The 12,750-nt window shown below is 38.4% G+C and overlaps 2 protein-coding genes across 3 annotated transcripts; one reads left to right on the top strand and one right to left on the bottom strand.

Moving 5' to 3' along the window:
• Positions 1 to 359: 359 nt before the first annotated feature.
• On the bottom strand, positions 360 to 8,523 carry LOC136206082 (uncharacterized). Its single transcript, XM_065997004.1, has 3 exons — positions 8,227 to 8,523; positions 7,704 to 7,914; positions 360 to 1,666 (listed from the first exon to the last, which is right to left on the bottom strand). The coding sequence occupies exons 2-3, from the start codon at positions 7,908 to 7,910 to the stop codon at positions 1,502 to 1,504; spliced, it is 372 nt and encodes a 123-aa protein (XP_065853076.1). The 5' UTR covers positions 7,911 to 7,914; positions 8,227 to 8,523; the 3' UTR covers positions 360 to 1,501.
• A 118-nt stretch (positions 8,524 to 8,641) lies between these two features.
• LOC136206081 (aspartic proteinase PCS1) lies at positions 8,642 to 12,445 on the top strand. 2 transcript variants are annotated; one of them, XM_065997003.1, is made up of 2 exons: positions 8,642 to 8,922; positions 10,984 to 12,445. In XM_065997003.1, the coding sequence occupies exon 2, from the start codon at positions 11,092 to 11,094 to the stop codon at positions 12,178 to 12,180; it is 1,089 nt and encodes a 362-aa protein (XP_065853075.1). In that variant the 5' UTR covers positions 8,642 to 8,922; positions 10,984 to 11,091; the 3' UTR covers positions 12,181 to 12,445. The 2 variants fall into 2 exon arrangements, with proteins under 2 accessions (XP_065853075.1, XP_065853074.1); XM_065997002.1 differs by lacking the exon at positions 8,642 to 8,922 and having other exon boundaries at positions 10,655 to 12,445.
• Positions 12,446 to 12,750: the final 305 nt, after the last annotated feature.

The following is a 12,750-nucleotide window of genomic DNA, read 5'->3' as shown; positions in this document are numbered from 1 at the left end:
TAATGTTACAAATATAGTTACAGGGGGGATTAGGAACTATTTAAACTTTTTAAAGATTAGGGCAGACTTCTTTTCTCAAGAGAAAAGGTTTTAACAGCGGCGCTGAGTAATCAGTAAGATACTGGCTTAGTCAACTGGTGACTAGGTCAGTTTCTTGACTTGAGTCAGGAGATAACACTTAAAGTCTATTCCTGAGCTCAAATGTTCGACGCGCACAACTCAGCTTGACATCTTTACTTGGTCAGTTTTTGGTTATTTAAGCAAGCAATATATATAAGGAGTTTAAGGTAAGAAATACGTTACTCAGCAGATTTATCCAGGTTCGGCTTCTTCTAAGCTTACGTCCTGTCCCCGGAACACGTTCCGAGATTTCAAATCCTCTACTGAGCTCTTTAAAGGTAGAGCCTCAAACCTTTTACAATTTTAGCAACTGAGTATAACAAGAGTACCTTCCTCTATACCTCTACTCAATCCTAATCTCTCGCTGAGTACTATAACCGAGTACTCAGCCTCTCCTTTCTAATCTCTAGAAATGATAAATATTTGTCCTAAACAATGATTGCTAAGACACCTTAGATGATTGAATAATCACTCTAGACTTTTACACAAAAATATGAAATGTAGTGTAAGATTTGCTTTGCTTTTTGCTTGCAGAACTTGTGTAGAAATTTGGTCAGCGTAATGGCTTGATCAAGTTCTGTGTGAATGAAGCTTCTGATGGCACTATTTATAGAGACGTCTTGAGGCATCGGTCATTTCGAATTTCGAAATAACCGTTGGAGGGAAACGGCTTCCTGTCGTTGTCATCCTGACTTGCTCAGAGCTCTCGGCCAATCAGATTTGTGTATCTTCTGTCCTTGGTCAGCTTTTGGTCAGCTCGGCAGAATGTCTCTCCTTTTATGGTAAAGTCAACTGGACAGCATACTGTGTCGTCTGAACTTTACCCAAAGTAGAAATACTTTGTTTGGAAGTTTTCCTTAGCCAGCTGCTGTCTTGTACGCTTTGTCGAACCAACTCAGCAGCTTCGTTCCGAAGTTGTTCCCTGAAGGTCTTCTAGATCCTTCTCTTGCTGAGTTGCGTTTTGGTACACAGCGACATCGTTTTGATAAACGCGGACCGAGTTGTATTGAACTGTTTGACTTGGGCTTTGACTGTTGTATTAGGCTTGGGCCTTTTAATCCTTATGTCTTATAAACAATTTAACTCAACATTGAACAAACACATTAGTAGAATAAATCAAAGCATTTAAACTTAGTGTGTTTAGAATATGTTTTTAATTATACTTAAACAATTTTGTCAAATCAAAATTATGTGGAAAGATGTTTTAACATAGAAAACAATGCTCGCTATTTAAGCGAAACAAACTAAAACTAGTTAATAATAGGTGATAATGAGAACCGAACATGATAAAGGGATTAATAAAAGGACCAATTCCAATTTGATTAATGTTGGCTTCATTTGAGGACCGAACATGATAAAACCAACTCGATCAATGTTGGCTTCATTTGAGGACTCTAGCCATTTCAGGATTGGCCAGAATGTTTGTCAATAAATCTGCAAGTTGAATATGTGATGGAACATAAGGTTTGGATATGATAAAAATGACTACTCCCAACTTACCAATGTTGGCTTCATTTAAGGATTGGACAGACTCTTTGTCATAAATCTGCAAATTGAATATGTATGGAACATAAGGTGTGATGATGAAACCAATTGTTATTTGCTCACGAATCACACCGCAATCAATATCTATATTTGATCTTCTCATGTAATACAAGATTGATGCTATTGCAATTGCTGTCTGCCTGGTTGTCACATTTCAAAGCTTCAGACAGAGAAATTGACAGTTGAAAATCGAGCAAATTATTACTAAGAAATATATAGTGGAGATTGCTCTATACCCAACTTCAGCAGAGGATTTACTAACCCTGACATGCTTCTTTGACTTCTAGGATATCAAACTATTATTAAAAAAAATATTAGTCTAAAAAGACAAACGAAACAGGAATAACAACAATATCAGTATACAAAATATTATTAAATAGCAGTAATACAAATGAAATTACAAAAAATCTCAATTGACGAAATGAAAGTCAAACAAAGTATTCGAAAGTCGGAAGAATAGGATGTAACAATGACTAACCAGGTGAAAACCACCACTATTCTAAATTATAATAAATTGGTAGTAGACATTATTGATTTAGCGGTAATAGTGCAATGACACTACTAATTTTAAACGTGATATACTTATATTATAAATGTATTATTATATTGATAATTAAATTGATTATGTTGTTGGTGCGTTGTAGTTGGAAAAAAAACTCACATTTTCTTCATTTAGGTTTTGAGATTTTCTTCCACCTTTTACTCATAGAAGATACTTTTCTTTTATGATGTAAGCGCATTGTGCGCAATTTTTTTTTCTTTTTTAAAAAAATAATAAATTATAAATACATAAAATAATTATTGATAATACATAAAATTTTAAAATTCATAATTCCATAATTATAATTAAAATAGTCTAAAATAAATTTTTTTGAACCTGAAAATGGATCTCATATATTAAAAAGATTGGCCTCCTCAACAATAACGTTTGACAGCCAATCAGGCACTACAGTTGATAAAAAATCGCTAGCATTGGAACAGGCCTGCCTAGCTACCAGATGAGCAGCCATATTCGCTAAACGAGGAATAAAAGATAATTTAAAAGAAGGGTTGGATCGCAAAATAGTTTGACAATCTTGGACGAGCGATCCAAACTCTGAGATATCCTGTTTACATGAATGAATTGCCTCAACAACTAGTTTAGCATCAGATTCAAATTCCACATTCATGTACCTCAAGGAGGCAAGCCAAATGAGGCTTGTACGTAATGCAAGCACCTCAATAACTCGTGGCTCCTTCATAACTGGAATGAAACTGCTGCTGCAGAAAAGGAACTCCCCCGCATCTCCCCTAATGACTGCTCCCATCCCGCTACTTTTGATCTCCTTGAATAAGGCACCATCGATGTTGCATTTAACTGAACCCGGTTCCGGCGGCCTCCAAATCTGACCACCACGGGCGGTGTTACTGATTGAGAATTGCATTGATGTTGTGCCCTGATCTGCATTATGTAGATGATGTTGCTTCAGTTGTCGTGTGAAACATTACTGGTTTGTTGGTCCGTATGCTGGTCTGCTCTTGGTAGTGGCCCTTGTTGATAGGCCCTCCACTCTTGTACCTCGTCCACCGATAACCGCCAGCTAGTATCAACTGGCCACCAAGTCATGTGCCACAGTACCCTATTCCTGTGATCCCAAATAGTCTTTAGTGCACAGCAAATCCGGGTTATGATCTCCTGGTTAGGACCACACAGTGCATGTAATAGCCAATCCGGAAAGTTTGAACCAGCAACTTGTGGCACTGGTAATCCAGCAACTTGCCAAATATCACCTGCAAAGCAACAATCAACAAATAAATGGTTATCTGTTTCATCCTGTTCGACACACACTGGGCATTCAATAGAGATGGGAACTCTTCTCTGGGCCAGCCGAGCTCGAGTTGGAAGGCATCCCGAGCAGATACGCCATATAAAGTGTATTAATTTTGGGGGGATTGCCAACTTCCATAGTCTTCTCCATCCTTCCTGACTCATACTCTCCTCTTCAGCTCCCATACCCGCAATGTAACCCGATCGGACATTATAATAACCATTTTTTGACCAGTGCCAGATTCTCCTATCCTCCCCTACATTAAAAGGTAATATAATATCACTAATGGCACACACCTCTTCTTCGCTAAAGCACCCATGTAACCTGTCCATATCCCATCCTCTACCATTCTCAAGCAACAAATTAGCAACTTTCAAATTCTCCATTCTAGGGACCATAAAGGAATTTATACCAAAATCAACCAGATTGGGAACCCACAGATCTTCCCATACTCTAATAGATCTACCATTTCCCACTCTCCATCTAATCCCTTTTCTCAATATGCTAAGACCTTCCCATATACTTCTCCAAACCATACTAGGATTATTGCCTAATTTAGAGAAAAGTAAGTCCTCTCTCGGAAAATATTTTGCTTTAAACATTCTGCTTACTATAGTATTTGGGAAATTCACTAGCTTCCATCCCTGCTTACCCAGCATTGCCAAATTAAACATGTGTAAATCTTTAAACCCCATCCCCCCTACCTCTTTTGACATGCATAACTTTCCCCAGTCAAACCAATGTATTTTTCTTTTTCCCTCGGGTTTCATACCCCACCAAAATGAATTCATTAATTTCTGCAGGTCATCACAAATAGATAAGGGTAAAAGAAACGTACTCATACAGAATGTAGGTAGAGCCTGAGCCACTGACTTAAGAAGTACCTCCTTCCCAGCCTGGGATAAGAACTTGAGACCCCACGCCCCAAATCTCTTCCTCAGCCTATCAACCAGGAACGTGAAAATTCGACGCTTAGACCGCCCAATTAGTGAAGGTAAACCTAAATAGCGCCCTGTGTCTAAAGGTAGTCTGACTCCCAAAATTCCTTGAAGCTCAATTTTCACTTCAACTGTCACGTTTCAACTATAAAATATGCCAGATTTGTTCATATTCACAGCCTGTCCCGAAGCAACCTCATATGCCGCTAGAATACTCATCACCTTTCTGGCTTCAGTTACCGTTGCTCCGAAAAACAAAAAGCTATCATCAGCAAAGAATAAGTGTGTAACTGCCGGTGCCCTGCGACAAATACGACAACCTGAAATCAGACCCTCTCCTTCGGCCTTCCTTAAAAGTTTGGATAACACTTCAGCACAAAGGATAAACAAGTATGGAGATAATGGGTCTCCTTGTCTAAGCCCTCTACCAGGAACAATCTGCTCAGTGCATTCCCCATTTACTGCCACCCTATACTTCACTGTTGTGATGCACATCATCATCCAGTTAATCCAGGTCGCATGAAATCCCATGCGAATCATTACTTGTTTCAAAAAAGCCCAATCCACCCTGTCATAAGCTTTACTAATGTCAATCTTGAGAGCCACCTGACCATTCTTTCCTCTATTTAACCTTTTCATAAAGTGTATGCTTTCAAAGGCGACTTGCACATTGTCAATTATAGATCTTCTAGGGACAAACGCAGATTGAGTTTCACCAATTATATGAGGGAGGACTTCCTTCAACCGATTGGCAAGGGCTTTGGCAATTATTTTGTATAGCACATTGCAAAGAGAAATTGGGCGAAAATCCTTCAACATTCTGGGATTGTCAATCTTTGGGATGAGAACAATTGTAGTATCATTGATCCCTGTTGGAAATTCCCCTTCTTTGAGCCATTTTGCACAAGCCGCACCCACCTCTGAGCCAATTGTATCCCAAAAAGCTTGAAAAAATCCCGGATTAAGCCCATCAGGACCAGGAGATTTATTCGGGCTCATAGAAAATAGGGCTTGTTTAAACTCCTCCACTTCAAAAGGAGCCGTGAGAAACTCATTTGTTGCAGGATCAATTAGAGCGTCAATAATCTGAACCGTTTCAGACTCAATTGTACCTGATGCTGAAAAGACAGACTGGAAATATTGCTGCACTAACCCCACCATTTCTCCTTGATTATCAATCTCACCCCCTCCCTCCTCAACAAGTGATACAATAGAATTCTGTTGCCTCCTTGCTTTAACACTAGCATGGAAAAACTGAGTATTTCTGTCACCCTCTTTCAACCAGAAAGCCTTAGCCCTCTGCTTCCAATAAGTCTCTTCTGCCTCCAGGGTATTATTAAGTTTTCTCTTGGCAAAGAAAAAATGCGCAATTGAATTCCTGTCTCTTTTACCATGCATTCTCTCCATTTGGTTTCTCCATTTTCTGATCTGGCTCTTGAAACGCACATTGAAACCCTTCCCCCACTCATCCATACTCTGTGCACAATCCTTCAATTTTTCAGAAACAGGTCTGGACCCTTGCCCCTTCCATTTTCTGATCACTAGGTTCTTAAAATCCTGCTCCTTTAGCCAGTTTTGTTCAAATAAAAATCTTTTAACTCTGCTTCTTACCTTCACCCTCTCAAAGTAAAGTGCAATGGGAAGATGATCTGAGTATCCAGACATACAGGAATGAAAGTGATAATTAACAAAACGGTTCAACCACTCAGCTAAAGCGAAACCCCTATCCAGCTTTTCACTCACCCACATTTCAGACCCCCTGCCTCTTTCCCATGTAAAAGGGTTTCCTTTCAGCTCCAATTCACACAAACCACACTCCTCAATAGTTTCAGCAAACTCCTGCATTAAATAGGCGGGGTAAACAGCTCCCCCAGCCTTTTCATTGGAATTCAGGATACAATTAAAGTCCCCAATCACTACCCAAGGAAATTGGGAATCTCTGGCAAGTCTCCTCAATAAATCCCAAGATTCTCCATGTCTACTGCGCTCAACGAAACCATAGAAACCTATTAACTTCCAATCACCTCGAACGTTGTCAGAAATGATCACTTCAATGTGATGATCAGAGAAGCTTTTAACCGAAACCTGAATATCTTCTTTCCACATTAATGCCAACCCACCACTACGCCCTCTTCTATTCACACAAAAAGCCCCCTCATACCCCAATTGATGTTTTATTGAAACCACTCGCTTTTCTTCCACTAAAGTTTCCATTAAAAATAACATAACCGGTTTTTGGGATGTAACCAATTCTTTTAAAGACCGAACTGCCCCGTGGTTTCCCAAGCCACGACAGTTCCAGCTTAAGCAACTCATTCTCCCTGGCGGCCCTGAACATTAGGGCTCGCCAAATCAAATTTTGTAGAAATCCCCTTATCCTTTCCAAGAACAGAGACCTCTTCCCCCTGCACACTTTCCCCTCCCTTCTCCCTCCCATATCCCTCCCTTCTCCTCTTTCTTGCTTCAGTTAACTCCATCTCAGTGTCCTCTTGGGCCCCCTTACCTCCTCCCTCCTCACCCCCTTTCCCCTGTCCCTCACTTACTACTAGTGGTCTGATGAAAGGCCCTGTGTAAGGGCATATCATCACCTCACTCTCCTCTCCCCCTGCCTGTTTAGAAACCCCTCTCTCTCCTCTGCCCCTCCCCAAATTATTAGATACCCTCAGAATTCCAGATCGTCCCCCTCTCACGCTCCCCCTACCTCTCTGATCCCCTCCTACCATACCACTTGTATTGCTCTCCCTCAACCACTTAGCCCCACTTTGATCACCTCCCCTTCTAATTGGGGCCTTAAGCCATTCCCCCCATTCCCTCTGAATCTCTAACCCCTGCAATTCAAACACTTTTTCGCAGAAACGTTCCGTATGCCCCAACAAACCACAAACATAACAAAAGACTCCCAGACGTTCATATTTAAATGTAGCCAATGACCAAACATTTCCGGAACTCTTAAGTTTCTTAAATCTCTTCAAGGGCAGGCTATTGTTCAAGATGACTCTAACTCGCATAAATTTCCTATGTATCCCAATGTTATTACTTACATCATATTCTTCAAAAGATCCTAAGAAGTTACCTAGTTGTTTACCAACTATTTCAGACATAGTCCCAATTGGCAACCCATAAATTTGAACCCAGATTGAATAATTTAGCAATGGCATATCATCTAGATTAACCCCTAAGTTCCATTTGTTCATAATTAGCACATAGTTATCAAAGACCAATGTCCCCCACCAATCACTCTATCTCTATCAATTGGGTGGAAAAACTCAAAAGAATAAAGATTTGGGCTAACCTCCTGGATTTCAACTCCCTTAACCGGTCTCCACAACACTGCCAATCGGTTGCGCATACTTAAGAAATTTATTGGTGTATCGGCTGCAAATCGACCCAAGAATCGTAAACCCCGGTCCTCCAGTACTTCCATCGTAGGCGGCACCTCCAGTTCAAGGTGACCAGATTCCTCTTCTCCAATATTTAGGTTCGACATGTCCCTCTCCATTTCACTAAAATCAGAAAATCCAGCAATACAAAATACTACAGTAGATCACACCAAACAGCCAGAGAAACTAATACCAAAACAGAGCCTAAAACAAAAGATAATCCAATAACAACTCACCACCAATACTGAACCACAAAAGCCAATAATCCCAACAAACAGAATATTATAAACCAAAATGAAGAGAAACAATTACCAAGCCAAAGCCTGAAAATAATAGTTAATCCAGCACCACCAATACCAATTCACCTCCAAAAACTAAACCACATAAACCCATAATCCCAACAAAGCAGAAATTATTTTAAATCCAAGATGAAACCTGATTGATGAATTTCCGGCACCACAAAGACAGTCCCAGCCGGACTCGCAGACGTCGGCGACGGTAGCAGCACTGGCGACGCACGGGATCAGAAAGCCTTTGACGGAGACACAGAAACCTTCACGGGAACAAGTCGATACCTTCACAGACAGAAACCGACAAAGCAAAACATACCACCTAAAACACGGACTCTCAACGGAACCTTGAGACACCTTCACGGCCGGCGGAAGGACTTCCTCATCGGCAGAGACCAGTCGGCAGCCACACGCGAATGGGATTTCCAGGCGGCGCAGAAAGGAACCCTAAACGAGAGAGACTTGACTTTTTTTTTATTTTGCTTTTTTTTTAGTCTAAAATAATTTAAAATGTGTAAAATTAAATTTTTATGTTAAAAAAATAAAAAAATGAATAAAGATTATAATTACATTCATAAATATTATCTAAAAAGATTTTATATTCATAAACAATATAAAAATCCCAACCAAACATTCCCAAAAGCCTCCACTACAACATTCGAGAGACGAAAAAAAAAAACAGAGAAAAAGAAGAAATCGCTATTCGAAGAAGAAGAGATCACTATTAGAGTTTGCAACCCAAACTATACTCAAAGAAAACGACCAAGACCAGATTCATAGAAGAAGAAATTGCTAGACTCGAAGGAAGAAGAAGAAATCAGAGTTTGTTTAAACACAATAGGTATGAACCAATTTCAGTTTTTCTTTTCCTCATAATCGCAATAGATATGAACTGTTTGAGTTTAGACAGTGAAAGACTTTCACATTTTGGAAACGCGTTATTTTCTATAATTACAGAAACGTACCTGGAAACATTTCGTTTCCATTTTCGGACATTTCCGTTTCCTACATCTTGTGAAACGTTGAAACGCTGGTTGAAGAATGTTTCCGTGCTTCATAGCTTTTCTTTATTGAATAATTTTTTTGATTGGTCTACTACGATAGATTTAATAGTTTCTTTTGTATTTGTAGTTTTTTAAGGTAAATTACACACATGACCACTGAACTTTACCTATTTAACACTGTGGTCACTAAACTTCAATTCTTAACAGTATGGTCATTGAACATTACAGTTTTTAACATCAGTGGCCACTCAACGTGTCAAAATGACCGTTGATGGCCTCAAAATAAAAAATTCGAAGAGTTAATGATATTCTAAGTAACATTAATTCTTGAAAACTTTCGTTTTGAGGTCATTTAGGTGTTTTTTGATTAGGAGGAAGCGAGGGTGAATTTTTAGAGAGAGAAAGCTAAAAAAATGTGATTTTGGAAAATAAAAATATATGGTTTCATTGTAAATATCGTTCCGAACAACTTTAATTATTGAATATTTTCATTTTGAGGTCGTTACCGGTCATTTTGAGGAATTAGTTAAAGTTCAATAGCCACCGGTGTTAAAAGAAATCAAGTTCTGTGACCATACCGTTAAAAATGAAATTTCAGTGACCACAATGTTAAAATGAGTAAAGTTCAATTGCCATTAGTGTAATTTACCCATTGTTTTTTTTTTCACTTTTATGGAAAGTATAATTGTGATATGCCTCATTATATTAGTGATTTTCGTCAGGACGGATCCTAGATATAGGTTTGGAGTGCAGCCGCCCAGAGCCAAGAGATTTAGCTAAACTGATGCATGCTTATCGTAAATTGATAGTATTTTTTTAAATAGTAATTTAAAATTCAAACTTGAATATTGTCGTAGAATAGTAAAACTAGGAAAAAAAAGGAAGTCTCTCTCTTCATTCAAAGTGAAGTTCAAAAAACGATACGTTTTAACTTACTCAACATCTGTAGATCTAACTCTTTTTCCGACACAACCACAGAAGTTTCTATGCCATTGATCATCACCAACTTCCAAAGTTTCCTATAAAAAAACCCGGGTAAATTACATAAAGAACCACTAAACTTTAATATTATAATTATTGAGCTTCAACTTTTAAATGCATGATTACTGAACGTTACACTTTTTTAATATTGATGACAATATTTTAGCTAGCTCCCCAAAATAACCGTTGACTATCTCAAAATGAAAATATTTAAGAATTAAAATTGTCCAGAATTACATTTATCATAAAACCATATTTTTTGGAGTTTTCTCTCTCAAATTAACTATCTCTCCTAACCAAACGACACATAAATCATAAATGACCTCAAAGCGAAAATCTTTAAGAATTAAAATTACTTCAAATATCATTAACTCTTCAAATTATATCGCTGACACGATTTGATTTCACGATTTTATATGATGGTTCATATTAGCCGTCCCGAATCATTTCGGAACCAAGACTTTGTTGTTGTTGTTGTATGATTAACTCTTCAAATTGTTTATTTTGAGACCGTGAATGGTTGTTTTGAGACGTTGAATGATTACTAATGTTAAAAAAAAATGTAAAATTCAACAACCGTACCATTAAAAATTGAAGTCCAATGGCCATAATGCTAAAATGAGTAAAGTTCAAAGTACATATGTGTAATTTACCCACAAAAAACCCCATCTCTTTTCTTTTTATTCCTTTCTCAAATTCTTTCCTACTTTCTCACTAAACCGTTAACACTTTCATAATAAAAGAAGCTTCACTTTCTCTCACTTAATTAACTCACCATGAATGAAACAACCTACATTAACCCATTATTCAAATATCTTTTCTGCATTTCCTTAATGCTTCTCTTTTTAGAATCACATCTCTGGTTTTCTTCTTCTTCTTCTACTTCAACAATGCTGATTTTCCCTCTCAAAACTCAGGTCATCCCTTCCGGTTCAATTCCGAGATCTCCGAGTAAACTTCCTTTTCACCACAATGTCAGTCTCACTGTTTCTCTCTCCGTCGGAACTCCGCCGCAGAATGTATCTATGGTCATTGACACCGGCAGCGAACTCAGCTGGCTTCATTGCAACAAAACCACCGGTTTTCCATACGTATTTGACCCGACCCGATCCCTTTCTTATAAACCCATTCCATGTTCTTCCTCAACATGTACTAACCAGACCCAAGACTTCACCATACCCGTTTCGTGTGACTCCAACAACCTCTGCCACGCCATTCTTTCTTACGCTGATTCTTCTTCTTCCGAGGGAAATCTCGCTTCCGATACTTTCCACATGGGAAGCTCCGATTCTGATATATCGGACACGGTTTTCGGCTGCATGGATTCGGGTTTCAGTTCTAACTCCGATGAAGACTCTAAGAACACCGGTTTAATGGGTATGAATCGTGGGTCACTCTCTTTTGTTTCTCAAATGGGATTCACGAAATTCTCTTATTGCATTTCCGGTTCGGATTTCTCCGGCCTATTACTTCTCGGTGAATCAAATTTTACCTTTGTGTTGCCGTTAAATTACACCCCGTTGATCCAAATCTCAACTCCATTGCCGTATTTTGATCGGGTTGCTTACACAGTTCAGCTTGAAGGAGTTAAAGTATCCGATAAATTGCTCCCGATACCGAAATCAGTATTCGAACCGGACCATACTGGAGCGGGTCAAACCATGGTTGACTCGGGCACCCAGTTCACATTCTTACTCGGACCGGTTTACACAGCTTTAAGAACAGAGTTTTTGAATCAAACAACCGGAGTATTAACGGTTTTAGAGGATCCGAATTTCGTATTCCAGGGAGCAATGGATTTATGTTACCGGGTCCCGATAAACCAACGGGTATTGCCCCGGTTACCAACGGTGAGTTTAATGTTTGAGGGAGCCGAAATGAAAGTATCGGATGAGAAGGTGTTGTATCGTGTACCGGGCGAAATAAGAGGGAATGATTCAGTGCATTGCTTGTCGTTTGGGAACTCAGATTTGTTGGGTGTAGAGGCGTATGTGATTGGACATCATCAGCAGCAGAATATGTGGATGGAATTTGATCTTGAAAAATCAAGGATCGGATTGGCAAATGTACGGTGTGATTTAGCTAGTAGGAGATTTGGTGTGGGCCTCCTTTAATATAATGGTCTACATATTTAAGAGACAATGCCCATATAATTAAGAATTCAGATGTATAATATAACATTTGCACGTGTTACTGATCTTTGAGATTTGATGGGCTTTGGTTGCTGTTCTAGATGAAGGTGCACGCTATTACCATGGACCTTAATTTTAGTCCGTTTGTTCCTTATATTAGATATGGAGTATCCATTCACTTTTTTTTCTTCTTTTTTTTAAGTATTTTACTTTGGAAGTTAAATGTAGGTATCTATGTGTTTACTTATTATACTGTTTCTTTTAAGGAAAAAAAAAATCTTAAACCAATTTACTTATTATACTGTTAGTTGTTTCAATTTTCCGAAACTGTTCTTTTTCCTTCTAATTCTAAACAAAAGACAAAAAATAATTGTTAAAAATTCCAAATATTTGCTTTTAACAAAAAAAAAAAAAAAAAAAATCAACTAGCATAAACAACAAACATAAACATGTGATTGTTAAATCATTATTTAACAACAAACATAAACCTGTGATTGTGAACGGAATAAGCCTAATCAACTCTTTATTTCTGCGTCTATTTGTTATATGAAG

Source organism: Euphorbia lathyris, chromosome 9, assembly GCF_963576675.1.
Source record: "Euphorbia lathyris chromosome 9, ddEupLath1.1, whole genome shotgun sequence".
Lineage (NCBI taxonomy): Eukaryota > Viridiplantae > Streptophyta > Magnoliopsida > Malpighiales > Euphorbiaceae > Euphorbia > Euphorbia lathyris.
Note: the sequence above shows the minus strand (reverse complement) of the source record. Positions and strands in the feature narration are given on the sequence as shown.

What these genes read in the sequence shown, in the direction of transcription:
- LOC136206081 (XM_065997002.1), top strand. Translation starts at nt 10,843, where the DNA reads ATGAATGAAACAACCTACATTAACCCATTATTCAAATATCTTTTCTGC.
- LOC136206082 (XM_065997004.1), bottom strand. Translation starts at nt 7,910, where the DNA reads ATGGAGAGGGACATGTCGAACCTAAATATTGGAGAAGAGGAATCTGGT. An exon ending in AGGGAGTTGAAATCCAGGAG is followed by an intron (nt 1,667 to 7,703) that starts GTTAGCCCAAAT and finishes TTCAATTTGCAG; the next exon opens with ATTTATGACAAAGAGTCTGT.